At 34.7% G+C, this 25,468-nt stretch overlaps 2 protein-coding genes across 2 annotated transcripts; both read right to left on the reverse strand.

Moving 5' to 3' along the window:
- Nucleotides 1–2,418: 2,418 nt before the first annotated feature.
- On the reverse strand, nucleotides 2,419–15,101 carry LOC117684292 (xylosyltransferase oxt). The gene is made up of 12 exons (XM_066066020.1): nucleotides 14,919–15,101; nucleotides 13,088–13,421; nucleotides 12,239–12,367; nucleotides 10,107–10,271; nucleotides 8,395–8,564; nucleotides 7,949–8,148; nucleotides 7,704–7,784; nucleotides 7,108–7,324; nucleotides 6,588–6,764; nucleotides 5,535–5,640; nucleotides 4,969–5,306; nucleotides 2,419–4,230 (listed from the first exon to the last, which is right to left on the reverse strand). Exons 1-12 carry the CDS (start codon nucleotides 15,063–15,065, stop codon nucleotides 3,568–3,570), a joined length of 2,727 nt encoding a protein of 908 aa, XP_065922092.1. The 5' UTR covers nucleotides 15,066–15,101; the 3' UTR covers nucleotides 2,419–3,567.
- Nucleotides 15,102–17,668: 2,567 nt separating this feature from the next.
- Nucleotides 17,669–25,181, reverse strand: LOC105346130 (cyclin-dependent kinase 1). Its single transcript, XM_034455790.2, has 8 exons — nucleotides 25,087–25,181; nucleotides 24,556–24,626; nucleotides 20,324–20,480; nucleotides 20,011–20,134; nucleotides 19,120–19,290; nucleotides 18,485–18,648; nucleotides 18,110–18,251; nucleotides 17,669–17,989 (listed from the first exon to the last, which is right to left on the reverse strand). The coding sequence occupies exons 2-8, from the start codon at nucleotides 24,590–24,592 to the stop codon at nucleotides 17,876–17,878; spliced, it is 909 nt and encodes a 302-aa protein (XP_034311681.1). The 5' UTR covers nucleotides 24,593–24,626; nucleotides 25,087–25,181; the 3' UTR covers nucleotides 17,669–17,875.
- Nucleotides 25,182–25,468: the final 287 nt, after the last annotated feature.

The following is a 25,468-nucleotide window of genomic DNA, read 5'->3' on the forward strand; positions in this document are numbered from 1 at the left end:
ACGATTACAGTAAGTTGACCAGTAAATCACATACTGGCATTAAACGGTTAATTGTGATGTGTAACATTTACCCTGGTGATGTTCTTCCACGACATGGACGGCCAATCTGGAGGTCGCGTTTTTTGACCCCCTGTGCACCGTATGGCTGGCGTGTAACCCCCGGGGCCGGCGATGTCGGTTGGCGACTAGGTTGAATGTGGTGGAACTGGCTTTGTTGTATTGCAGAAGTTTAACATATGTCACAACAAATGCTGTCACCACTGCCAAGGCAATCAGATTTCCTGCAACATTGCGCCTCCATGTCACACGCATTTTGGATCTAATTGAGCGGCAACAGTTTCTTACCATGGAATCGACGTTATGCAGATCATGACAGAAACTAGATTTTTGATACAGCTAACAGATGCCCTACGTGATGTCCATTTTTTTTATAAACTTTTTCCCCCAGCCAAGTGACAGATGTCTTCAAGAGTTGTCGTTCGTAAGCTAAAGTGAACAAGATAGGTCGTACTATTTTTATTCGACAGAATTTGTGCACACACCAAATAAAATATACCATAAAGTTGTTTTACAGGCTATACATGACTTTTAAGCATTGCATGCAATTATTATTCTTAAGAAGACTTATATCATCTTTTCATAAGGGTTGTGAACCAAAATTAATAACCTAAATGGTCAACAAGAGGCCCACGGGCCACATCGCTTACAGGGTCTAAAATTGGATTCCCAATGCAGACTCACCCTACTCCTCAAGATTTTGAATTTAATAAAGAATCTTAACTGCCTAATTAAGCTTGATTTCACTTATGTTACAGCTATTTTAGAATAATAGTTTTTTAAAATTTGCCCCCCCCCCCCCACCTACTGTTGTGACCCAATCCTACCCCCTGGGACCATGATTTGAACAAACTTGAATCTATCCAGTCCCTACCTGAGGATTATGCTTCCACACAAGTTTCAGCTGTTCTGACCAATCAGATTTTCAAATATTTTTTCTAAATATTCGTATGTAAAAATTCCCCATTGCAGCCCACCCTATCCCTGGGGATAATGATTTGAGCAAACTTGACACTCTCTTGTGTCCCCACCCTACCCCCGAGGTCATGATTTTCATATAACTATGAATCTACATTAGCTGAGGATGCTTCCTAGTAGGTTTCAGTTTTTCTGTCAAATTAGTTTCTGAGAGGAGGGTTCTTAAATATTTACTCAATATATTCCTATGTAAAAATTCGACACCCCTATTGATTGTGGCTACACTCTACCCCCAGGGGTCATGATTTTCACAACTGGATGTGGTCCTTAATTTTCACAACTTTGAATCTCCTTTGTGTAAGTGTGCTCTGTGCCAAGTTTGGTTGAAATTGGTAAAGTGGTACTGGAGAAAATGTTGAAAATGTGAGAAGTTTACGGACAGACAGACAGAGGACAGACATAACGTGATCAGAAAAACTCACTTGAGCTTTCAGCTCAGGTGAGCTATTAATAAAAAAAACTTTATAATCTTTACATTCAATTTATTTAATAGTACAATTGGTAACATAACTTTTATGATGTGAAATCTTTAAAAGTGAAATCAATGCAATTACTGGTAAAAAATAATGCATGGCAAAATTCATTTCAAATGTCACAATTTCATAGGAAGCACTAGATATAACTTACAACTCAATTAGACATGGTCAACAGATAGAGATTCTAAATTATAAATATATTGTTCATTACATTACTGCCACTTAAATAACCAATTCTAGGCATGTCCTACTGAAAAAAAAATCAAAGGTGAGGTTGCTACCTGGATATCTGAGATAAAAGCAAGCAGGCACCATTTTCCTATTTAAAGAAACTTTAACCAACAACAATTCTTTACGCTGTTTAAGAAACTGATCTTGTCACATTTTACTTTAAATGTTGAACATATAGAGAACTCTTAATTAAAGCCATTTCCAAGTGAATTAATAATGAAAGACTTTTCAAAAATATGTCAGAAGAGAAATATCAAAAAGGCACAAAACAAAGTCCTCCTATCATCACATACTGCATCTAAAAACACAAAATTGATCCCTTTACATGTTAACTAGCATACAACTGCAGGTATTTACTCAAAATGTTCAAATGGATTTATGTATGTACATGGGTATTTAAATAAGTGAAGTTTTTTGATTAACATTTATCAATAAACATTAAACCACATTCAGCATGTATACCAATCTGTAAAAATATCAAATACATGTACCTGTTCAAAGGCACAAATAACATCTCAAAACAAAACACAGGACTTAGTAGCACCATTGTGAACAAATACAGGTACAGGTATATCACTTGCTTGTAAATAAGCATTCATTTTACCACAAAAAACAGATGATAAAATAATAAAAATTTAACATGATAATTCTTTTCTTTTGTTCTAAGTACATGTACATGTATACATGTTTTCATTTGAATTGTGTTAAGACTACATGGAAATAGATAAATACAGATTGAGTGTATCAATCTAAACCGTGTATAAAAAGCTACCCGGCAGTGATTAATAAACACGTTGTTTTGTGTACAATAATACAAAGGTATCACCTGGTCATTAAATACAAGAAACGCCCATTTTAAATGGAAAAATAAACAACAATATTCAAAATGGATTAAGTACATGAACAAGTTAATATCACAGGCAGACCAAACCCTACATGGGACATTTCTACAGCGTGTATTCAAGGAATTCATCTCGTTTATACTGGAAACTAAATAGACAGACACGTAGATATTACAATACTGACCATATTCAATTTAGTGAGAAAATTGAAAACAAAAAAGTTTGCTGAAAAACAACCATAAATGCAGTTTTGAATAACATATTAATAAATTTGAATGTGCCCCCCAAAAAAGGAATTGATTCTTTTTGATGTATTGAAGCTTGATGAAAAAGCTTTGGTCTGGTTTCATGTAAATGCATCGATCATGTTAGCCGCAGAAACTGTCTCTGTAATACACGTTACTGTAGCTATTAAAGTTTGGGATTTTTATTACTACATGTAGCTGTAATCATGAGATGAGATCAATAATCAGTGCATGTATTGTACATAAAACCCGTATTGGGGTTGATTGTTGTAATGGGATTTTTCTGTATACCCAGGGTACTTAGTTATCGACTAAATTTCTATAGATAAACGTAATAATTATCACTTTTTAAAAAAATATTATCAGTCTGTGAGGTCTACTTTTGGGTTAAATTGATCCAAATGATATCTTTTAAACTAAAACACAGTCTTTGGATTGCAAATACTAGTAAGTGACATGAGATATTAAATGAGGGTGGATGGGATTATTTGTCGTAATAGTTGACTAATAATCTGTACTGTTGTCTATCTTAGGCATATGAATGGCTGAAATGGAGGACTTGGAATCTGTAAAGGTAATCTGTAAAGGTAACTATCGTATGAGGCCAGTAAATAGGAACTATTGTGAAAGGCAAGTCATGGATTAATTGCTGTAATGGAGCACTTGGGATTTGTATCAATAACCATCGTACATGTATAAGGCCAGTGAATTAGTTTATATTGGGACCTATATCAGTAACTATCGTATGAGGCCAGTGATGGGGTTAACAGCTGTGATGGTTGACTTTGGATCTGGTGACAGTGAACTCCATGGTGACTCCTCACACTTTTTGACAGAGGCGCAGTTGCTGCTGACAGCTCCTGTTCTACATATATCCTGGACACTCCAGAACTCCGCACACAGACTGTCCGTCCACTCTTCCAGCGCGCGCCCATGCTTCTGACCATTCTCATCCGCTGCTGCACGCGCTTCTCTCACATTGGTCACTCTTAAAACTTCCTCAAATTCTGAGAAATCTTGTTTTGCATAATACCCAATAGGTCCATTATGATGAAGGCCTGCCTTTCGCGAATCTAAGGGATTTCCTCTGAACACAGCTAAAGGAAGCACAAGGAAATTCACCTGTGCAATGACCTCGTACCTGTACATGAGTACACAAGTCCACACACCTGGTCTCAGTGGCTGCTTCAGCTGGGGCTTGAATGGTCCTATTTGACCCTCACTTGTGATGTTGATATCATAAGAAGCAGCAATGACCTTGGCTGGGTCAATCCAGGCAATGGAGACTACCAAAGGTGTACCTGGTCCCCACGTATGTCTCAAAACCAGGTCACTGTATGGACCTAATAATTGTCCATAATTTCGAAATATAGCTTCTTTCAAGTCAAAGTCACTCCCAACCTGGAAAATGTTATCAAATTGTATAGTATGTATATTGTACAGGATTTGTATATAAATACAGTAAAATTCTAGGGACCAATGGATTTACTTTGTTATATCCGTAATTCGATATATCCATATAACTAATTCGGAATAATAACTAAAGTGAATTCACTATATGCATGTTTTCTTTCACTAGACTATAATTTTTGTTAATTGAGGTTTAACCTAACAATACATTACTTTGATACCTTGTGAATTAAAAATTTTATATGAAAATAATTTCATTCAGACTATTATGTTAAATGGTAGTGCGAACTTTTAAATTTGTAAAGAAGTTCGTTATAAAAGTGTTAAATTTCGTTATTTTTCACCTCTCAGTTCGCTAAATTTGTTATATCCAAATTCATTATATATAACCATAAATTATAACCGTAAAATTTTCCAAAGATTTGATAATTAAGAATTTTACCAGGGACTAAATTAAACTTCGCTATATCCGAGAATTCGCTATATCCGTGTTTGTACTAAACGAGCTTTACTGTATTAACCTTCTCAGTTTTATTATTTTTCACTGAAAACCTTTTTAAAATCATTGCATTTATATATCATGATCAGAAATTAAACCAAAAAATGTTGTTACCCACTATATTAAGTAAATCTTCTTTTGACTGCTACTGCACATGAACATGGATAGGTGTTTAACTAAGACAACTGATCTACTGATCTACATATATGTACAATATATTTTGTAATTACCTCCAGGTTGATGAGCCTGCCAGCAGGCCCTGTAGGATTTATCACAGAATAATGCTGTCTCAGCATCATATGGCTCTCCAAAACTAATCTGGTCCCTTCTTTACTGGTGGTCTCAAACAACACCAGCAGCCCCTGGTTGCGGTCCCCCCTCTGAAACAAATGGACCTGGAGCACCTTGTTTGGAACCACCTGACACTGCCCAGTGGTGTCTGCCGCCAGGCGAGTGGTGGTCAGACGCATGAAAGACAGGTAGAAACTGAGGAAGGTGTCGTCCACCCCGGTGTGGTGGTCCAGGTGGTGGTACTCGTTCTGCCAGTAGCTGGTCAACGCCGTCACATCTGGAAACAGGAGTAAAGGTGTTAAACTTACCAATACATGTAATTTAATCTCAAATACACTGAGAAATATCACAGGTGAATTCCTTACTTCACTTATAAAAGTAGAATGGTATAGAGATATAAAAATTGATTCATGTTGTATATCCCTCTATTAAGAAATAAAACAATTTCATGTACACTGAAAGAAAGAAATCATTATGTATCAGTATTCCTCATCTTTCTGGCTACCTGTCATCTCGTTTCCAAACAGGTACACATCCATGCTATTGATGATGTCCTGATTTACTGTCGCTTCAAACTTTCTACCAAAAAATATTGGCTTGACTTCATATGACTGGAAAAAAATATATCCACACATATATTTTATCCATACATGTATTATCTTAATATACATATGATTTTATATTACAATATCATAAATCATTATCAATATAAGTTAAAATCTGACAGCTGGTGACATGTGAAAGTCGGAAAAAAAATATTCATTTGACTTGAGGATGTAACCACAACCAAGTAAAAAGAACTTAACAGTATGGAATAATTAAAATTCCTAATGGTTCAACTATGAATTCACGTCCTCACATGAAATGTGACAATCTTTGTTCATGAAAATTAGACTCCCATGAACCTCTACAAATATTGAACTCACAAAAATATAGCCCACTGTATTACAAATTAACCCTCAGTACCAGCCATGTTCTGGGGAAAAGAATAAGTGCAAACACATATTTACACACCAAAATTCATATATCAAATTCAATATGAGAAAAATTACACTTCGAAGAACTTTTACGAATTGAGAACCCTTAAAATAAAATGTAAGCTCCCATAGATCAGTACCTGCCCTGTGAGGAAAGAAGCACAGGTACATATATTAACGACCAGGTACATAGATTAACTGACCAGGTACATAGGTTAACTGACCAGGTACATAGATTAACTGACCAGGTACATAGGTTAACTGACCAGACATATAGATTAATTGTCCAGGTACAAAGGTTAACTGACCAGGTACATAGGTTAACTGACCAGACATATAGATTAACTGACCAGGTACATAGGTTAACTGACCAGGTACATAGGTTAACTGACCAGGTACATAGGTTAACTGACAAGGTACATAGGTTAACTGACCAGGTACATAGATTAACTGACAAGGTACATAGGTTAACTGACCAGGTACATAGGTTAACTGACCAGGTACATAGATTAACTGACCAGGTACATAGATTAACTGACCAGGTACATAGGTTAACTGACCAGGTACATAGATTAACTGACCAGAATCCGGTCCAGGTCCTGGGACAGGAAGTCGTTGGGAGAACAGCCGCACCAGTCCACCACGTTCTTGTGCTGACACTTACAGCCACGCTTCCTGTTCCAGTTTGTGACGTGGAGATTGTTCTCCATCCATTTGTCACAGAAATGGCTGTTGTGGAGCAAGGTGTGGAAAAAAGACTGAAATTGAAAAGTATCAGTGAAATATCAATATGTTTTAAAATTTACAAGTATTTGCCATACTGAATAATGATACTGTAGATTCTTTATTAAACATAAGGAATTAATATTAGCATAAAATTGGGAGAAGCACATCTCGCCAATTTTGAAATCTCGCTTTTATTTTATTAAAGTAATTGTGCTTGGGTAATAAAATGATCATTAAACATTGATAGTTATTTTTGAAAATGGCGCAACAGACACTCCATATGAATAAATGAAAGGCTCAATAATCTTTTAAAAAGATATGGTAATTAAGGGGTTTAATTCACGATCAAACTAATAAAGAATAATAAAGAATAACCTCCACTGGTAACAGTGTATATTTGTACAGTTTCTTTAGTCCGGTCAGGAGTTTATCCTTGGAGGTGACCACGTACAGACAGAAATGTCGGGGAAGGCCCACCCAGTCACTGCCCCCATCCACCTGGATCCCCGAGGGCAGAGTCCGAGTTCCAAGCCGCCACAGGTGGTTGTCACACTGCAGGAAAGTCTGGTCCAGACCTTGCTTTCTTACAAACCTACAAAGTACATGTACAAAAGGTATGAGGCTTTATCCTCATCGTATATATATACATGTACATATGTAGTAACAAACCTGGAGGAAAAGATTCAAGGTTTCCTTAATACATGTAATATATTGCTCTAGCATTATTCTATTGTACCAGGTAGATTCAATCAGGAATATTATGTTACACATATTTAGTACGGTAAGTGGATTAAAGAGATTGTAATTTCAATATCATTAGTCAGTAAATAAAACCTCTAGCAACTGATATATGATAAAGTATCAATTTTTTGCCAAAAAAGAATTCCCTTAACACTAATACTTAGTAGCTCTTAACTACATTCTCAGCGTACTATACACTGCAATAAATCTGAATATAAACCCCAACTTACAGAGAGGTGTTTCTGCCGTGAGATTTCAGGAAAATATGACCTCTGTATTTTGATAAGTAGGACACCAAAGAATCTAGTTTCCTGTAAGAAATGAACCAGTTGATTTCATTACCTAAATGATCAAAATATTTTTAACATTATGAATCAACAAAAACTGCATCCATAAAATACATCACAAAATGAGTGAACATTAAAAAGGCCATTATCATGTTCTTTATGATTACCATATTTTCTGTGTTTCTTACTTGATTGGATAGTCACTTTCACTTAGATTAACATAGTAGTCCCACATCCAGTCCATTTCCAGGGCCTCCTCAATGATGTGCAGATGGGCATCCAAAAGACTGGCTCCGCCCCATATCGTGGCAAATCGCTTACGCACAAGACGAACATTAGACAACAACTGCTCCAAGGGAAGTAACTCTCGAAAAAGATATTCCTGCCTCTAAGATAAAGAAGTTTGAACAACTTGACATTATTATGGTAATAAGAGGATGCAACTATGTGACTTTGAAGATGTTAAAACAAAACAAACTTTTGTAAAAAAAAAAATAATTTGTCTTTGGCAAGGTTGTACTGAAAACATGAAATAATACCTTGATCCATGTTTCTTAATTGAATACTTTTATTGACACATGATAAATGATGCAATGCAAGTTTTCTAAAAACAACAAACAACAGATTGACTTACTGCATCAACATGTAGAAGGTAGAAGTGGTCCCGATGGTATATGGCCTTCAGCAATCTTCGCACCTGTCTGACTTGTCGACCGTTCAAGGTCAACACAAACAGGACCCTGACCTTTGGTCTTACATCTTCCTCCTCAAGGTGAAGATTCCCCGGGCCATTACTGAATCGCTCTGAAAGTAGAATGTATAGACAAGATTGATTTAAATGCAATAGTTGAATTAACCTTTAAAAGTTAGGTCCCTCGGACTCCATCTTGGTTTGGGGAGGGGGGGGGGGGGGGGGGGGTGGTTACAAATTTCTCACAGTAGACTTTGAAAATATAGTTTAGGTTCTTGTAACAAAGGGGTATATTAGGTTTTTTGGGGTTGACTCTGCAAAGAGAAACAACTCAATCCAATTTTTCCAAAGTGAGGACAGATTTATATTGAGCATTTATTTATCATTTATCACACAAACTGATTTATATACGATATTGAGCCCTTAGTTAATTGCATGGAAATGATCAATTTATAAACAAGTCTGAGCACTCAGTTAATAATTCAACACCAAACCGTAGTCAGAGTACATCATGTACCGGGTATATTGATGTAGCAGCTGCCAGGCAATCACATTACAGCCATCTACTGAATTCAATTTCGTATATTGGTGCAGAGAGAGTAAAGAAATTTTTGTTCAATATGCAAAAAGTAATTGATTTTAATGATGTTTCATCAACATACACTTACTATATAATTGTAAACCTTATTTTCAAATAAACATGTAAATGGATTTTACCCTCAGATTATAACTACTTATAATTTATGTACAGAGTTTTGAAGAAAGAATTACCAGGACTAAGTTTTATTGTTGTTAAGATGAGGTTAAGGCTCCTGTCCATTATAAACTATTTTTCTACCTCTGAACAAAGGAGACTTTAATAAATTCCTTAATTTTTTATACAATTTTGAATACCATCAAAATTGTAACAGAATGCAAGTGATATTTATCCTCTCAAAATGCCAATTTTGTTTTTAAAAGAAAAAGCAACGGTAAAGCATACAGCTCCCTGCTTTCAATAACAAATGTTAATACATGTGATTATAATACAATGTACTACAAAATGTCTATGTATCTACTTGGATAAATGTTTTATGCAGAAAAAACAGTTCCAGGGACTATGAAGTATTGTATAAAACTATCTTGCATGCTGTAGCCTCTATGTTATAATTTTCTTTTGTCTGTCATTTGATTTCATTTTGACTGTATGCCAACATGGTGATGTCAATAAACCATTGAATAGAATTGCATGTTATATGGTAAATTACAGTAACTGAATCTGTGGTACAAATTATTTCCAACTACATGTACCTTTTATAAATCCCAGTTTTATAGATAAGGTGGTGTCAAAATGATATTGCAAAGTCTGCTACAAACATCTCAATCATTGGATAACTTACAGGACTTAGTCGCTATCACTTTAAAATGGAAAATCTTACAGTCATTCTTAAAGCAAAAAAAGATATTTTAACTTTACAAATTCAAAGCATATTGTGAATACAGATATCAATAAAAACAAAGCTTAATATTTCTGATGGCAAACAAAAGATGGAAAATAGCACCACTATTAAATGTTTATAAATGTTAATAATTGCAATTTTTTTTATCATTTTTTAAATTCAAGGAAACAAAGATTCCAAAATGCAGACACCACTAAAACTTTGGCCATTATTTACCTTGAATCCCTGTGCTGTACACATCATTAGTCAGGTATCCCCCGCAGAATTCCTTGGAATTTCCGGGACAGCGCTGGTTACACACTGCTCTTGTAGTTCCATGCTTCCCAAAGGAGTTCCCACACCAGCACTCCCTCCCATACTGAAGACCGGCGTACCTAAAACCTGTTGATGAATCACATACTGTAGTTTTCTTATTTTACACAAGTACTTAATTCTGCGTTTCCACTGTTTTGTATCAAATCGCAAGAATATAAAATCATAAATGCAGAACTTTTCTCATATTTTAACTCTTCTCTTATTTAATCACATACTGTGGTTTTCCTAATTTAGGCATTCAAGTACTTATTCACTGATCCAGCTGTTTTGTATCAAATTTCGAGAATTTCAAAAATAATGAATGCTGAACTTTTATCCTAATGCCTAATTCCCAACTCTTAGAAAATAAAAGTGAGATTTTAAAATCCGCAAGGGTTACTTTTCGCAATTTTATGCAGATAGTAATTCCTCGCATTTAATTAGAAATCTCAGTATCATACCACCCACATTCATTACACATGTACAAAAATCACATGTCAAACTTTCCACACACCACATAATTATAATTATGTACAAGAGACTTGTGATAAAATCTTGTATATATCTTATGTCTAACGTATAAAACATGTGCAAGAATCACAAATCAAACACCTGTATCTCTGAAAACTTTACAAGAATCACCTATCAAAGCATTTATTCCTAAAGGTACTAAATGTGCACTCACCAGTCTGTAAGCAGTAGTCTATACACTGCTGTATAGTACATGTACAGTGTAGTATAAGTACACTCACCTATCTGTAAGCAGTAGTCTATACACAGCTGTATAGTACATGTACAGTGTAGTATATTTAGTACACTCACCTATTTGTAAGCAGTAGTCTATACACTGCTGTATAGTACATGTACAGTGTAGTACAGGTAAATATCGGTATCTCGAACATGGGATATCTCGAATACCCCGGTTATGTCGAAGTCGGCCGCCGGTCCCGGCCGTTTTCCCTATATATATGATTTAAAAAACTACTGATATCTCGAATACGGTTATCTCGAATACCCCGCTTATGTCGAAGTATGTTTACGGTCCCAATAACAAATTTTACCTGGGTTATCTCGAAGTGAAGTCAATTTTCCGGTCTGCTAATCGCACCCCGCATGTCGTGTCCTCGTTATTCTCGCCCGCGGCAATTCACACCTTTTCTCAAGACTGATAGTCTATTAACTCCACGCTTAGCCAGTGCAGCTATCGATGACACGGTAATTGTTATAACAGCTTGGGTATATACTCCGGTGATTGATAAAACAAACAAGTTCACAGCTCCCAAAAGTAAGCACCCCTAACATTACCGATAATATGAATAATGATGCACGCTACTTATAAAGCAAACAAGTTCAGGGTCACTCAATTACCAAATAGCGCAGCGTAAATTATCGTATTATCGATATCGATGCATGATCAAAGTGAACTTCTACTTAATGAATAATATACCAAAAATATATTTAATAACACAATCAAACAATTCACACATTTGTCTTTGGCTATAAAAGATGGTACAGAATTCTGTAAATCATCAACAACATGTCTCAACACAGCAAAGACAAGCTCCCCACTCCCGGGCTGAAGCGCAAGCTAAAGACCCACACCATTGAAACAAAGTTTCAAAGTTAAAATAATTGTAACGTTTCATATTAATTCTTATTTAAGTGTATATGTGCAATGTCTATAAATGTCTATAAATAAAACATCGTTTCAATATTCCGTCTTTTTTTCCGTTCATACCGGTTCTCAAATTATAGTGCATATAAGGACTTCCTGTGTTAACATGTCAGGACAAAAACCAAAACGCTAATGGAGTCGAAGAATTTCGACTTCGGATACCTCGAACACCCGGATATCTCGAAGTTTTTCCGTGGTCCCCCGAACTTCGAGATATCGATATTTAACTGTATAAGTACACTCACCTATTTGTAAGCAGTAGTCTATACACTGCTGTATAGTACATGTACAGTGTAGTATAAGTACACTCACCTATCTGTAAGCAGTAGTCTATACACTGCTGTATAGTACATGTACATTGTAGTATAAGTACACTCACCTATTTGTAAGCAGTAGTCGATACACGTCTGGGACCAGTTCTCTGTGGGGAGGGTCTTCTGGTGGGTCATATCCCGGTCCTCGGCATCGTCAAGGTAACAGCCGTAGTAATGACCTTTAGAGTGGTTTCCTGTCAAACACAAAGGTCATATCAACCACAGTAATTCAATTTACTGCTATCTGTACCAAACTTGGAAATATGATGCTTGTACCGGTATGTTAAAGTTTTGCTGCTGACCAAATTTTAAGTTGAGTCACTTTTTGACAGAATCATCACCAACTGTTTAAAACAATAGGAGAAATCAGTTCAGTTCTCATATGATGACCATGTTTTTAAAATTGAAAATTGTATTTCCTGTTAAACATGTTTAAGATACATGTTATGTACATGAAATTAATCATAGATGCATGTACATGTATTGTTCAAATAAAGTTTCTGAGAAACAATACCCCATAATCATGAAATGCCTCTTAGCATTATTTAGTTCAATGCATATTCCAATTCCAATCATATATGAATCAGTTTAAATAACCGAAGCAACTTCTCTTGCAGCAAATATTAATAATCCAGTTGCGACAATTACTAAATTCAGTTGCCACAATTACTTCTGATGCAAAAAATACTCCTGTTGCTAATCTAGATCAGGACAGGTTTGTTCTGTTTTTTCATTGAACTTATTATCATCATTAAACATTTTGCAAAATTCTTCATGTGTAACAAGAAAACATAAGATAGTTTCTTTGTTTGCTACAAATACATTGTAGTCTAAGTCTAACTAAAGAAGTCAAAAACTCAGTGCAGACTATCCTTGTACATACATTTCTCTGGACCCATTTACAAGCAACTCACCTTTGAGATGACAAGTGTTGGGGAGGGAGCCTGGGTATACCCCTCCCTCCTGAATCCCGCAGGCTACGTCCGCTATCTCCTGCTTACACTCCCTGGTTGTAGCTCTCTCAATGGCTGACATTGCCTGTGCACTCTCAATCTTACAGGGAGGAGCATAATCCGCAAGGAGCTCTGATTTGATTCCAAAGCCCTCATTGGACAGTTTTTCTTCACTGGCCAGGACCTCTTCAGAAAGGTCCTCCCCTTCGTTGGCATTACCGTCCTCATCTTCTTGTTTCTTCTCCTCAGAGTCCTCCTCAATCAGGACTCTAGTATCTCTCACCTCCTCATGTGACTGTAAAACAAGTACCATACAATTGTCATTAGTGACAATAGTGTAAGTATGGTAAAGATATATAGCTTTCCTTCTAGCTCTTGCTTCAGCTTATGGGTTAGATTGTTTGAGTGCCAGATTTGTATGCGAGAGGACCTTAGTTAAAGCAACAACATATCTCTTGTTACAATAGGTCTCACTTACATATTTTAATTCTAAGATGTCTAATAGAGGAAATATTTCAATTACCGGTATTTTTTGATCAATTACTTTACCCCCATTCAGTTTCCATCTAACAACCAACACATTCTTCCTACTGCTCTGTTAACAGGGCTTTAAAAATGAGAATTTGATACAGTTGATCATATATAACAACGTCTTAGTTGTTAGTAATTGTTTAATTGTTACAAAAAAAATTGTTACATCTTTGGTAGCAAGTGTTTTATATCAGTGCAAAACTGAAAAGGGATATGAAACAAAGATTTCAAACACTCCATGATCTATTTATCTCATCTAGATCAAGCCTTACTACATATAATTGCAGTCTGAAAAGGGAACAGCATGTTTAATGTATGTGATCATTCATGTTTTGTATTAAATTGAAGAAAAACTGAGCAAGCTCGCATAATCCAAGCTCCCCTATTACTTGACAATGCTACACATAATGAATTGCAGGGTATGCATTAAATATAAATTAAACAATAAAACTGGACTGACTGACTGACAGGTCAAAACTAACATTATACCCCTCCCAACTTGTTGTGTGGGGTGCAATATTAAGCAGGAGAAATATTTCATATTAAAGTTACCCTATTCTCCTTAAAGTTAATCTAATTATTTAACTTAATATATTAAGGAGTTGTCTTGTGAATGTATTTAATTCTGTGAAAACAATTAGTACCATTAAATTCTTCATGCAATTTACTACTGATATTGCCTCGCCATTTTTACATGTAAACAAAGTGCACCACATGAATTTACGGGACTCGTGATAGTGTTTAAAAGACTATCCGAGGCAAGTGAACAGACGATATCAGTAGTAAATTACATGAAGAATTTAATGGTATTAATTGTTTTCACAGAATTTGCGTATAAATAAGGTAAATCAGTCGAAAATTAGCGCACTTTTTTCTGCGCAATATACAATTTTTTCAATGGGTTGCCCTGTAGCTTTCCAGTCTGTCAATACATGTATTTTTTTCCTGGAGAGCTACAGTTCTGCAGCTACTACAAGGCCAGGTATTCTCTTTTGAGAAGTGGACTGTCCACTTCTCAAAAGAGAATACAAGGCCAGGGAGCATTTTTTAAATACTGCAAACACTTTGCGCACTGTCAAATACAACCCAACAGCACAATTGCAGAGGTTAAGGAGTGTCGTTTTATTTATATGGAGTCGACAGTTAGGAAACATCATATAAACTTAATCCTTGTTCTTTTTCTAAAACTTAAAAAACTTAGTATTAGACCGGGGCCTCTTGGCGAAGAATAAATATATGATAAAATAATTCAACCACTTACCTCCTTGTCGTCTGATGAGTTGTCCGCTTCCTTGATGTTTATGTTGTATAAAAAGAATTGAACACACAAAATAACAAACGCCACGTAAAAGATACATTTGTATTTACAACACAGTCTTCTCGAAGAAGCAATACGTGATGCAGCCATCGAGCTTTTCTACCTCCACCAACTGAAGAGTGCGAGTCTAAAATGAGGAAACAACCAAGAGAGACCATTCAATATATACACATGTTCGTTTATAAATACCTGGTTATCCAATGGTTCCCAAAATACCAGAAAAATTTAATTATATGATATGGTGCTCATTGCTGAACATGATGAATAGAAATAAATGATAAATATATTTTTATATTCATTTTATATTTAAAATATTACACAATTTGTATTTATGATTGAACCCAGTTCTTGTCTTTCAACATTTCTTTTTCTGAGTACAATAATAGTTCAATGTTCATATAGATACCATTCATATCGATACCATTGTTGGGTGTTTGACAATCAATCAGAGTTTTAGAACCCCCCACTGTACAATATGCTACATTTATTATTCATAACATTGAAATGGAAAATAACCCTTCTCAGGTTGAAATTGTAATCCTGCCCCCTGGAAAATTCTAAATTATTAACTTTAACTTCTGGACCCAGGGGATGTTGAAAGCTGCCATAATATAAATCGTTGAATAAATAAAATACAATTTCAAATACTCTTTCTAACACATTTCAAACACATGAAAGCCAATTAAATTAATAAATAGAACCTGATAAAGCAATATCGGTAAATGCAGGATAGCTTTAAAGATATTGAAAATTGATGAAGAGCAGACATTGATCTGTTCAGGCTTATACCTGTAAAATAATCAGAGAACACATAGGTCAATGTGCTGTCTAGTTAAATTATCCCCCTTCTGCATGTACCCTGCAGATAAACAATTTTCAGTAAACAATATAAGTTCAGTACCAGGTATGTATTTACAATGCAATCCCAAGTGTGGATAAAAAAAAGGGGGCTGAACCCTACCCCACCCCATGGAAAATCTTATTCACATTGAAATATTATCCCCCCCCCCCCCCCAATTTTGTGAATATCGAGGTATATTAATTGCCAGAATTAACTGTATGTTCAATTACAAGTATGTGGAAGTTCTACAAATATTTTTAAATAATACTAATGTACCAGTAGATAATTTATTGCTATTCAGACAAATGACCAAACAGGTATGACAATACGTAACACATTCTTGACCTCTTTTTTTAAGATGTTACTTAATTGAACATACAGTATAACAAATATCTGGATCGATTTAGATTAAATGTTTCATTTTTTATATACCGTAACTCTTTTAAGATACCTTACTACATCAAGACCTATCATTTTTAAGACGCTACGTCACAAGATGTAGATATAATTACTTTGTTAAATTGTTTGTTGAGCACGCAGCTCAGTGGTTATGGTTAAGCTGTGACGGACTGGAATCCCATCCAGGGGGATTCAATCACTCTCATCCACTTATCATCATGGAAATCGGGGATAAGCATCAGCCTAAAGTGCCACAGAGAAGAATTTAAATTGTTTGCATCAATCAATTTGTTTGAATATCCTCACAACTCACTGGTTAAAGTATTGAGCTTGGGAAATGCAGATAATGAGTTTGAATCTACAAGGGGCTTTTGTTCATAGTTACTGAATTAAAACTTTTGAAAATCACAATTTTCTATCCAAATGCATATTTTTTGCCTTTTAGATTTACATGTACATACTTCTTGAGCACCATGCTATCTATCATAATCAAGTAATTTTCTTCTTTTTTGAGAAACTATTTCAAGGTGTACTGAGCCGCCTTAAAGCTATAAAATACTGGAAATTATATGTGTATGTCATATGAACTATGCTACTTGGTACCTTAAACTCTATAATCATTTACTGTATATTCACCTTTATAACAAAGAGTAAAAAAATCAAAATTATATAGCTTTTTACTATTTTTTTTATTGTATGGCCTTAATTGAAATGTTGTGTTTGCATTTTTAAAAAGTTTGTTCACTATAAATGTAACACAGTATATGAAGAGAAAGCTATCTACATGTAATACACAATGTACCAAAACAACATCTAAAATGAACACAATTGGTGGATGGATTATTAAAGGAGGAAGTTTCTAACAACATAAACCATTGACTTGATCAAAATTATGGTATATATGATTTTTATATTTAATTCAGAATCAATACTCAGTCAGGTCTCACCTTGACCTCAACTTATTCTTTTTTCATTTGACAGCACTTCAATATCCCATTAAATTATTACAATAAGTTAGAAGACAGAGAGAAGAATAGAAAGAAAAATAGAGTAGTGGACTGTGCAGTATCTTATACAATAAACAACATACTTCTCATTCAATTTCACATTTAACACAAGTCTATACACTCAAGGCTTTCTACTTAAACATTTTGCACAGCATATGATTGTGATTAATATTAAAAAACATTATCACGGCATGATTATAGATTTGGTTGACGCTCATTCAGTCAGACAAATATAAAATAAAACTAATGAACGAGCAGAAAAACCTGAGCAATCCAACACTGCAACATTATGTTTTCACTCATATTATTTACATATTGTTCATATAATGTCTATTGTCCTTTCTTCACTGTTCTAATACCATTTTAAAATCCTAACAAATGACAATAAACTCAGACAAACAAAATGTTTACAGCACTAGTAGATTGACCGACTATAACTGCCCTTACAGCAGTTTGTAGTGGTACATATATATACCTATTTCAAGCAACACAGTTAAGTAGATTTTATGTTTGGGTGGGATGTACAATACATGTAACAAATACAGGAGCTAAAAGTGAGCGGTGAAGATGACAAGTCAGTGTGTTTGGTCCCAGTGATGAGATGGAAGGCTGTAGGAAGGACTCCTAGTTTGTGAAGATTGTAGGAAGGACTCCTAACTTGTGATGGTGGAGGCCGGTAAGGCTGACTTGTCAAGGTTTGCAAAGTAAATATGATTCAGTGCCTTTTTGGCAGATATCCTGTTGGCTGGATCATATATCAACATTTGCTGCAAAATAATATGCACATAATAATTTTAACTCTTCAAAGGCAAATCAGGATTCAGCAGATTTCATTACTTCGTAAGATCATGAATTCCATTAGATTACACACCGATTCCTTGACCTACCTGTAGGAGATCCAGCCCAGTGTTGTCTAACCTCTGGACAGCACTAGCCAGCTGGTTTGTTTTCCAGTTGGGGAAGGTGGGTTTGTAGTCGGGTAATGAGGTCACTCCTGGCCAGGTTTCATCTGTGGGTGTTGTCAATGTCCTAACAGAGCCAAAGAAAAATACAGAAATGAAGGAAGATCAAAAACACCTTATTTCACCATACTCATGTTTATTTCTTAAACATAACTATTCTAGACTAAAATACTTTTCATTCACATTGTATTGCCACATGTGCAATCAGGTTTACAACACTGTCTTGAAGAAACAATATCTGCTCAATAGAATCTTCAAAGAAAAACAGCCACTCAAAATTATTTCAAAGGTTTGTTATACCTGAATATTCTAAATAGCTGATCAATTTCTGAGTCTCCATGAAACAATGGTCGTTTTGTCATCATTTCGGCAAATATACACCCCACACTCCAAATATCTACTGGGGTGGAGTATCTCTGACTCCCCAGCAGAATTTCAGGGGCTCTGTACCATAGCGTCACAACCTACAGGGAATAAAAAATATGACATTCTCTTTAACTGTGCATTGGCATGAAGTCTCAGGAACAAATTTTAATAAATTGCAAGTTTCAAGGACTCATAGTAATGTAATTTCACAATCTTTTTTATACTATTGATTCAGCAAACTGTTTATTTGTGAGAATGTAATCTCATATAGTGGATTGTATAGGTGATTGTATCAACAACTGATAGTAAACACAACACACATATCTAAGGCCCTAATGACACCAAGGTGTTTCATAATAGATATCTGTCTCTATTACAATGACCTATAAAATCTTAAATTTTAATCATATATCTCAAAATAATAAACATTACTCTGGAGAGTTTTTTGTGTGTAAATTACTACGTTCTGTATGTGATGCACTGAAGCTCAACGGCATGTTAACCTACAGATCTGCAGCTATGTAAATAATATTTCATTACATCTTTCAATGGAAAAAAAAATGTATTACCTCATGAGTATAGACTCGGACAGGAATTCCAAAAGCCCTGGCCAATCCAAAGTCAGCCAGTTTAATGACTCCTTTGTTGTCAATCAACAGATTCTGTGGCTTCAGATCCCGATGGAGGACCCTCCTCTGGTGACAGAACAGGATGGACTGCATGATCTGGTATAGGTAGCTCTGTAACACAAAAACAGCCATCTACAACGGACATTTTAACTAAGTATAATAAAAGAAAGGGATTATCTACATTTTTGGGGGAAACTTCACTTTCTGGAGAAATTTGGTTATTTAGCCAGGGAATAGAGGCTGCTGAAAATATGGTGGGGGTGGGGGCAGAGAAGCGAATCCCCTTCAGCCAATATAGAATTTCAGCATTTTTATTACCATTTAGAGTGTGTAAAATGCCCTCTCAATTCAAATGCTCACACATTTTACATATTTAACCCTAATTTGGTATAGCTAAAAGCTCAATAAAAAGAAAAAAAAATATTTTAGCTTTTTTTTTAAATTATTGTATTGAGATTTTTTTAATCTCATCAAAAGGGGAAATAGGATATTTAGGGGAAATTTTCTCTTGGAAAAGCAAAGCGAATATTGGTAGTACATGTAATTATGCCCTAGCTTTATCTCTGAAAGATAACTTTGTAGGCTGTAGCTCAAAACCAACATTCATTCACCATAACACAAAAGATGAGTAGATAACTGTATTATATCACAGACATGCTCTAGCTTTCTGTTACAAAACAGTTCAAAAAACATTTATTGTTTAGAGAATCAGGACTAATCAAACTTTCTGAATCTAAGATGAGAAAGTTTTCATTCATCTGTTACCTAGGACCAGGTTATGGTTACCTGTCACATCCAAGCACTCTAAAATTATAAGGATGAAATACAAACCTTGACAAGCATTTTGTCCATAAACTGTCCATTAGGAATGGTGTCCATATATCGCTTCAAATCCATGGACAAAAACTCAAACACCAGATACAGCTTGTTTTCCTGCATCAGCACATCTTCTAGACTACAAACAAACAACAGATTATAGATAGTCCATTCAATATTCACAAGGCATTTTGATAACACGAACTTGGAAAACACTAATGTCCCTTAACATACCTCCTGTAAGGAATGCCCAATTAGACGTCAAGGTATTCCTTAATTGATTCAAATTTTATAAGATGTCAATATGAATCAATTCTTTCTGACTTACCATACAATATTTGGGTGCTGTAGTTCCTTTAACAATGAGATTTCTCTGATTGCAGTAGAAGGGACCCCTTCCTCCTCCGACTCCAAACGGATCTTTTTCAGGGCAACCAACCGACCAGATTTCTTGTTTCTTCCTTTGTATACCACACCATATGTTCCTAATCATGAAAAAAAAAACCACTACAGCAGATAAAACACAAAATAATTATTCTGTCCATATTGCTGTTAATGGATACATGGAGATTACAGGATTCCTATGCCCTGTTCCAACACCAAGTACAAAGTACAGGACACTGCTCTTGCATCACATTTTTTTTAATGTATTGAGTAACAAGATCTGATAATTATTTTCCCACATATTTTGTGTTTATTTCAACTTACTATGAATGGTTATCATTATAATTAAAATTTATAGTATAAATATACATTCCTTTTTGGGGAAAAGGTAGTTAAGGTACCTTCTTTTTAATGAGGAATGTGATATAGAGGTCTTTCTAGAGTTTCAACATGTGACTGGTCAAATACATTTTCTTAAAGGCCGAACATTTTTACCGGGAGGTAAATCTCGGGTGAGAACGGGGCTTATTTTAATACAGAGGTGTAAAAGCCTCTGGGGCTTGCAGTCTACCTGGGTCTAAACGCTGCTAATCTCTATACACACAGGGCTTGGGAAAGGGCCGCGCCACGCGCCATATGCACATACCGCCGAATATTGGCGCAATGCACACACGGTGTACTGTGCCAAGTGGCGCGCCAATCAATCATATCGTAAAATGCGCAAACGCATTATTTCATACTTTGTGATATCATCGTAGTCGACGTTTTCGGTAATCATCAATGGAATGATCGAAACGCCATTTGATCGTAGAGATGCCACCGGCAATGAAATCTAACATAAGATTTCACTTCCCCACGGACATAAAACATTGATATCTATGCAGTTCCCTTCGGTATGTGTTTATTAGGCAGCTTGCACAGATGCAATCACTTTGCCCTTCACACTGCAAGTGTATTCTTAACCAAGCAGAGAAATTCTTTGGTACCCAAAATATCTGATTGGCTTCTTAGAGTTTGTTTAAACAAAGAAGGAAACCTTGATTATAGTGACGTTTTTCAAAAAAAGGGAAATTCTTTGAAAAAAGGATATTATTTCTGTCCAGTGACAAACATCCAAACACATTTTTATTTTGGATTTAATTACATAAATTTTATTGTCAAAAATGCATGTGATGACTGTATTATCATAATCTGATAATATTTCCAGTTATGTATGACAGTTAATTTAAAAAATGGCCCACCCCATTGTATTTTTTCACGGCCCCATAAATTTCAAAATGGCCCCATCATTTTATGAAGCATGGGGCCATTGGCCCAACCAGTTGTTTGTCCTTCCCAGGCACTGTACACAGGAAGCAAATTAATACACAGGATATAGATAATTAACAAGTCAGAATTGATCTTAATTGGAATATCTTATTGTTCTAAATGTCTATAGATTGACAATACCAGTAAATAAAGTTTTAATAGCTCATACTTTTGTTTTGAAAATAAAAATTTATTACATGTTTGTTTTGTTGCTGCTCACCTTTGCAAATTTTATCAGATCAAGCATATTCATATATACATATATTGTGTAATTTCTATTACTAAATGATGATAAATGACCGTAAATTGCAGTTTTTTACTATGGGAGGCACAGGTACAGGATGTTTTGCACCTAAACATGTTTCGCGCTGAGATGGTTTGCACCGCGATGTTTTGCATCAAATACATTCTTAACAATGAATGATTTATGAAACATATACATGTAAATATTAAGTTAATGTAGCCGGTGTTGGTAGAATAAACATTGACAGATTATTCCTTAACGAGGCCGAGTACAGAACGAGTACGCACGCTTTCGCGCAGCGTTTCATTTGTATTGTGACGTCATCTTTTTGCTTCGTTGACGCCATGGCGTTATAGTTTCAACTGCAGATATTCAGCGAAATTTGTTGAAAATAGCTCGTTTGATGTGTAAAATTGATATTATATTGTGGAATAAACATAAATGTCTCGAAGTATAAGCTATATTTGGGCTCGGGTCGAAAACGTGAAGAGGGTTCAGCAAGCCTAACCCTCTGTCACGTTTTCTTAACCCGCCTAAATATCGCTTAATTCATTTATTTCAAGACATTGACCATGTATTTTAAATTAGTTACCCTTTATATGTGATGTTATATATTTATTTATTGCTTAAATATGTCTTAATGTTTTAGTAATACAATAAAGATCACCATTTCCGTCTTTGTCAAATAAAAAATAGCCATTATTTGACAAACTGGGAAATTGGGCGTACAAAAAATAACTTTGATAAGACCCCTGGAACAAACCAGGAGGTAAAAGGTTTTTTTTATTTGACAATTTGATGCCTTTTAGCAATAACTTTAATATGTAGAACAGAAAAAGAAATCCCTAGGGCAGAAGTTTAAAAAATGTGCAAATGTGGTACATTTCAAGCAAAATCCCATAGGGTCCTATGTTAAAATTAACAAACTTTGAGATGACCCCTTAAACAAACGGTGTGGTAAATGTCTTATTTTTTTTATCTTAAAATAATAATTATATCAGTAGAAATTCTTGTAAAAAATTTCATTCAAAAATCTAGGGCAGAAAAAATTAGACCCGGCCTCGTTAAACTAGGTGTAATGATTCTGCATATAGAATTATACATGTGTTATTTTTGTGTGTATTTTTCAGTAATTTGTATGTCATCCTCCAATAATTCTTTATTGACCAAAGGAGCCATGTGGCTCATAGGCATATAATACATACAATTAACAGAAGAATGGTGGGGGATTCTACATGGTATATATATCAAATGGTGTACAATATTATTAATATAAAATAGATATGTAAATATACTTAAGACAGATAACATCAAAATGGATTAACATATTTAAAAAATTTTCTCTCAGCTTCGAAGCTTTCAATAAATATTGACAGAGTTTCTGAATAGAATTGAAGTTATCAGAACTAAACAACTGTATAAATTTGAAAAAGGAAGGTTTCTTCTAGCAGTAAGGTTTTATGAATTTTTCTCGAATATTCGAAAAAGCAGGACAGCTCAGAACAAAATGAAATTCATCTTTTATCTTTTGAGAATTACACAAAGTACATTTACGGTCATTTATAGGTATGTTTTTATACCTTCCGTTTACAACATTTAAGGAATGCGCTGATATTCTATATTTACATAACAGAGACTTTTCTTTATGTGACAACCGTTTCAAAAGATATTTCTGTAAACAAAAATGTGAAGCTATTTCCTTGTACACAATATATTTTGAAGAGTTTTCAAAAACACTATAACAATTCTGTATGAACGCGACCGTAAGGCGCTGTTTAACTAGTAGAACAAATTGTTTAACATTAGTAACTTCTTGTTGTTCCCAAAAAATCCCAGACAATAAAGTTCATTTCTAACTAGGCTTACCCAGTTTTTACATTTTTCCTGTTGACATTATTGTCAATTCATAAATATATGGGAACGGAAATTATCAAACAATATCACTCATTACTTTTATTTAAGAGTAGTACAAAAATGGTATTGAATGGATGCATAGGCGGTAATGTAAAGATTAAAGCAGAGAAGTGATGTAATTAAATTATCCCCACCTTTAGATCTATGGTGATACTAAATTACCAATTTAACACCCCTAATTTTTCATAAAAATACAGTCAGGTAAATCTCAAGTGAAAGACATGCTATAATTTATATCACAACACAATTAATACCTCTTGTTCTGAACCTGTATAATAAGTTATGGCTTCAAAGGCTTCATAAAAATACCCAACGAAAACTAAAAATCGTTACACTAGCTGTGCATATATAAATGCAAACACCGTTTCAATGTTTTTTTTAAATAACTTATTTCAATTTTTATATAGGTTATGATTAATTTCAGAGAAATAATAACACGAGAAAAATATCTTAATACAGTGAGATGTTTTGCTCCAAGGGAGGTGCGAATCATCTCAGCGCGAAACAGAATAGGTGAGAACCATCCCGGATTCGGAGGCACTGTAGCCCCCAGTACGGCCATCCAAATTTATTCAGAACAGGAGCTACAGACATGCAGGTAGTCCAATTTTTAACAACAGTTATCCACAACATGCATGAGTCAATTGGTAATTATTTTTTTTTTATAAGTTAATATAATTGAGTTTGAAGACAAAGAAATCTGTACAAACCCTCCCCAATTTTCTCGATCTTTATGTAATCTTCCATGTTTCTTTGCCTTTGATTATTATTCTAATGTTCTCTGAAAAGAAGAATAATCAATAATTAAATGCACATTATCATGCATTATGACAACAACCTTTAGCTTATTGTAGATAAGAACTGTAAAGAATTAGTAATTTCATTGTGTAAATTAATATACAACATGTACAATGTGGTTCTGCTGTCTAATTATTCTAGCCACTCAATTTTTTAAGTAGTTCTTAATCAAACTACAATTTGTTTGCTTCAAGACTAATTGTGATAACTTTAAGATTACTTATCTCATCATTAACAAAGGGAGAGGCAAATAGTTTACTAAAAGTCTAAAGTAACAGAAGAGAGAGAGACAGTAAACATTGGTGAACACCTTACTCTAAGAAAATGGTCGACTAAAATCAATTACTATAATTATTCAAAATACACAGTACAACTTGATTTTATTGTATCATATTAAAATTCAGTTATCATTTATAAAGAACACTTCATTTTTAGTTACATACCATCAATTTCTTCAGAAATACCGCTGTTTTTGAATTAACCAATAACAACCCGCGTTTCGGTTTTCGGTTCAAATATTCATTTCCGGTTGTTTGCAACAAAAACATCGAACCCGAGCATATTTCAGAAGTAAGGTAGCCATACCCCAGATGGCAAATATGTTACTGTAAAACATATATGTATTACGTTGGAAGTTTTTTTTTTCATTTTAAGATGGCAAAAAAGAAGTTATCAATCGCAACAATAAGGAAAGCTATAAACATCCTTATAATGTGACATGTTGATTCTATAGCCATATCTGAACAAAAAAAGAAATAAACGACAGGCGTATAAATTTTGCGTAAGAGTTATTTACCCGGTACTTAATTGTGTGTGTGTGTGTGT

The sequence above is a fragment of the Magallana gigas genome, chromosome 7 (genome assembly GCF_963853765.1).
Source record: "Magallana gigas chromosome 7, xbMagGiga1.1, whole genome shotgun sequence".
Classification (NCBI taxonomy): domain Eukaryota; kingdom Metazoa; phylum Mollusca; class Bivalvia; order Ostreida; family Ostreidae; genus Magallana; species Magallana gigas.

What these genes read in the sequence shown, in the direction of transcription:
- LOC117684292 (XM_066066020.1), bottom strand. Translation starts at nt 15,065, where the DNA reads ATGGCTGCATCACGTATTGCTTCTTCGAGAAGACTGTGTTGTAAATAC. An exon ending in ACTCATCAGACGACAAGGAG is followed by an intron (nt 13,422 to 14,918) that starts GTAAGTGGTTGA and finishes CTTGTTTTACAG; the next exon opens with TCACATGAGGAGGTGAGAGA. An exon ending in GAAAGTGACTATCCAATCAA is followed by an intron (nt 7,785 to 7,948) that starts GTAAGAAACACA and finishes CATTTCTTACAG; the next exon opens with GAAACTAGATTCTTTGGTGT.
- LOC105346130 (XM_034455790.2), bottom strand. Translation starts at nt 24,592, where the DNA reads ATGGAAGATTACATAAAGATCGAGAAAATTGGGGAGG. An exon ending in GATCGAGAAAATTGGGGAGG is followed by an intron (nt 20,481 to 24,555) that starts GTTTGTACAGAT and finishes TTTCATGATTAG; the next exon opens with GAACATATGGTGTGGTATAC. An exon ending in CAGCTATTTAGAATATTCAG is followed by an intron (nt 18,252 to 18,484) that starts GTATAACAAACC and finishes TGGCTCTGTTAG; the next exon opens with GACATTGACAACACCCACAG.